The 3,524-nt window shown below is 37.9% G+C and overlaps 1 protein-coding gene across 1 annotated transcript; it reads right to left on the bottom strand.

Annotated features, from left to right (window-relative positions):
* Positions 1 to 211: 211 nt before the first annotated feature.
* IL1B (interleukin 1 beta) lies at positions 212 to 3,060 on the bottom strand. The gene is made up of 7 exons (XM_044283041.1): positions 2,959 to 3,060; positions 2,814 to 2,862; positions 2,359 to 2,407; positions 1,847 to 2,063; positions 1,328 to 1,507; positions 1,081 to 1,220; positions 212 to 926 (listed from the first exon to the last, which is right to left on the bottom strand). Exons 2-7 carry the CDS (start codon positions 2,855 to 2,857, stop codon positions 714 to 716), a joined length of 843 nt encoding a protein of 280 aa, XP_044138976.1. The 5' UTR covers positions 2,858 to 2,862; positions 2,959 to 3,060; the 3' UTR covers positions 212 to 713.
* Positions 3,061 to 3,524: the final 464 nt, after the last annotated feature.

Below are 3,524 nucleotides of genomic sequence, written 5' to 3'. Positions count from 1 at the left end.
ATGCAGGCTAGGAAGGGGTTAAGAAGAGCTTATTGCAATGCATCCTGGGAGATACAGGTGCTTGATGAGCCGCTGCCCACCCATCGAAAGGGTAGAAAGTTTCCCCACATACGTGAGTAAAAGAGTTTTAACATTGTGGGACAACCCCTTTAAAAAGTGTGATAATTTAGCATGTTTATGTATTCACATTGTAAAATAATCATAACACACATTTTTATGAATGTTTGTTTTTATTCATTTGTCCTGAGATAGCATAAAAACAGTATTTTTTATAATTTAATTTACAAGTTATAGACAAAATACAAAACAGTAAAAAAATAATAAGCTGTTACATAATATAAATCAATACTTAATATTATATAGATAGGCATAAATAACATGAACTCTTCAGGGAGTTACTTTTTTTTGTCCTCTGACTGAGAACATAAACTTTGTTAAAGTGCTTGTTGACTCTGTTACTTCTGAGGAGGACCTCCGATGCTTCTTACATACATGCAATCAGTACTGTTTTTCATCGGACTCTTGAACCACACTTGAACCTAGCCACCTAGGCGGGGTGTGTGCAAAATCTCCATTCAAATGGATATTTCTGCCATTTTGGTTTACAGCTGTCCGACAGTTTTGTTCTAGAAGTGTTCGGAAGTATGTTTTGAACAGATTCAAATGATTTCGCCCTGTACATAGTACATACATAGAATTGGCTGGACCACAAACTAAAAATGTGGATTCATTATGAAATCTCGTAGGAAAACTTGATCGTTTTCCGGCATCAGTTGCACTTGCTCATGCTCTCTCTGAGAGGTGCTGATATAAAAGCCAGGGAAGGCTGCGGATTCAAAGGAGTTGTACCGATTGCTGCTTAATTTCTTGTAAAAGATGAAGGGTAACAAGTCATCGTTTTGTTTTTCTTTAATATTGGCCACTTCCTAAAGGATAGACAAAAAACTAAGTTTAGCTGAACTTTAAGGAAAAGAACAGATTCACTAATTAGCTAAAAACAATGTAGAAGTCCATAAAGGGAAACTTCATAACGAGCCCCGCTCCCCAGGTCATAACTTTTGTGGTTATATCCCAACTCACCTTCAGGCACAGGACTGGATCATTCATCCCTTCTTCCACAGTGCAGCATAAATAGAGTTGGCGGCCTGCAATCCCCAATGTGACTGGACGTTTCTGTATATCAGGCTTCGGAGTGTAGTAGGTGTCCACTGTTATTTTTGCTGCAAGGAAAGACGCAGTGTTAATTATTTATCTCCCCGTATTAAGGTAACACATACAATAAAAAATCTACAATATCGAATGAATTTAGCTGTCTGTGAAGGATTACCTTCTTGCGCAATGTTCTCTCCTTGCAAAAATAAGGCTACAAGACGAGCATTGCCTTGAGATTTTTGCAACTCCAAACACTTCTGCTTGTAGTCTCGGATAATGTGCACTGTCGTCTTGTTGTATAGAAACTGAGTTTTAGCTGCCTCTTCGGTTTCAATTTTCTTGTACGTAATGTCTTCTGTAAAAAAAAATAAAAAAAATTGGACATTTAATCGGTAGCTAACACACGGGCATATTGACGACATCTCTCTCTGAGATAAGAGTTACAGCCTGGCCGTCGAGAAATTTGATCATATTTTATCAGAGTTGGGGTTGTGGACTTAATGCATAATGATTAACATTTATATATATTATTATACAAAGTAGCTTACTATATAATATTAAACTCAAATTTAGAAAATCATCAAATTTTGCATGGGGTGTCCTGAATAATGGATACATCTATTGGCAATGGATTGCTTTCAGGAATGAGAACATTAGGGTGGTGCTGTTATTTAGCCATTTTCAATGATCTTACCCTCTACAAAGATGTGATTCAGCAGGTCATCATCACTGAAAAAGCTCTGCTTGTCGATTCCTGTTTTTCCTTTCAGCTTTTCCACGATAACCACAAGCATTATGGCTTTCCTGAAAGAGGACATGGGTTTTTCTGGTTTTCTTATCCCAGACTTTCCTCCAGAAAGGTAAGTTGACCGGCACTCCTCATAGTGTTCCCACTGTAAGTGCTTATTGGTCTGTGAAATAAAAATTTGAATTTTAGCCATGTTTCCAGTTTGTTTTTGGAAAAGTTCTTAACCATCTGATGTCCAATCAAGGCTTTTTTCACATATGCATTTTTAGTCCAAGAAGGCTCTCCGTGTGATGGTCGAATTTCCCGGACTGAACATTGCCCCTCTGACTTGAACTCGCAGCATGATAGTGATCTATAATGCTGTGAGTTCCAGCCTGATCACAGCAATCTGTGATTACAGTACAGTAAATCTATCTATCTATCCAATCAAAATAAATACCAAATGAAATATAATTTACCTTCTTGTGGACGGGGAAGGTATCAGTGTAAAATTCTTCAACATGCTCACTACAACAAAAGAAAATGATATTCAGTACATGAGGCAATAAAATACTATTGCAGTGGACCTAATTATTCTGCAGCCCAAAGCTTCTAACAAAACACACTCTATATATCTATTGTATTGTACAGGAAAATCTACATCATAAATCTCTATATAACTTTTTACATTTTTATTGCATCATTGTATAAAAATTATGGATTTTAGATTATTTTTTAAAACTATTCCATGTAAATTTTTTCTATAAGAACATCATGACCTCAGATGCCATATTATGGGGATGTTCTCATCAATAATTATCACTCTTAGGGGAGAATATCCCTGTTCTATCTCTGTATGGAGGCAGCACACGGGAGACCACAGCTCCATCTGCCATAGTACAAAACATAAGCATAGGTCTTTGTAAAGTATTACCTGTACTCCATTGAGATTTCATTTAATTCTGGAACCATCGCCATTATGTCTGTAGAAATAAGATATGATATGTCAAAAAATGCAGTCAATGCCTAAAGTGTCCATATCCTAAGCAATATGTCTAGAATAGAAATTCATGAAATACCTTCTGTCTTAGGTAAAAGCTGCCCGTCCTAGAGGTGTTGTGGTGCCCTGGCAGAGGAGATGCTGTCGTGTCTGTGTGCACTTAGCTTGTGATCTGTCTGCAGCCTGTAGGCTCATTTTATAGAGAAGCAAGCAGTCCGGGTCTTATGCAATACAGGGTTTTTTCCCTTGTTTCCGCTTTTCAGTCAGTGTAGTCTTTGATATTTTCTTCCCTGCATGTACAATATTAGCTCCAGGGCATTTAAAATATTTTAGCATGCCAGTGGAATTTTCTCAGTGTCAGAGTTAAAACGTATACAATCCGGGCAGGTACTGGCTCTCATTGAGGAGACTCGGCAGCTAATGCTCCATGGGAAACATGTATGCAGATTAACTCATGTCAGCCAAACCAGAGACTTTTCCAAAAAACCTGTAGACAGCTGCGTTGTGGGCTCTTTTCCCTCTGGGCAATCGAGATCAGGGTACTGGTAGGGTGTGATGAGATTCTTATACTTTTCCTAGGCACCATTGCCTGAAAATATGTCTCCATATACCTGCTGAGTCTCTTCAATGCAAACCTGAAACCCT

The sequence above is a fragment of the Bufo gargarizans genome, chromosome 2 (genome assembly GCF_014858855.1).
Source record: "Bufo gargarizans isolate SCDJY-AF-19 chromosome 2, ASM1485885v1, whole genome shotgun sequence".
In the NCBI taxonomy this organism is placed as follows: Eukaryota; Metazoa; Chordata; class Amphibia; order Anura; family Bufonidae; genus Bufo; species Bufo gargarizans.
Note: the sequence above shows the minus strand (reverse complement) of the source record. Positions and strands in the feature narration are given on the sequence as shown.

Excerpts from the sequence above, each read along its gene's own strand:
- IL1B (XM_044283041.1), bottom strand. The coding sequence starts at position 2,857 with ATGGCGATGGTTCCAGAATTAAATGAAATCTCAATGGAGTACAG. Across the intron at positions 1,221-1,327 it reads AGAGAACATTGCGCAAGAAG|CAAAAATAACAGTGGACACC; the intron begins GTAATCCTTCAC and ends CTTTCCTTGCAG. Across the intron at positions 927-1,080 it reads ATCCAGTCCTGTGCCTGAAG|GAAGTGGCCAATATTAAAGA; the intron begins GTGAGTTGGGAT and ends TCTATCCTTTAG.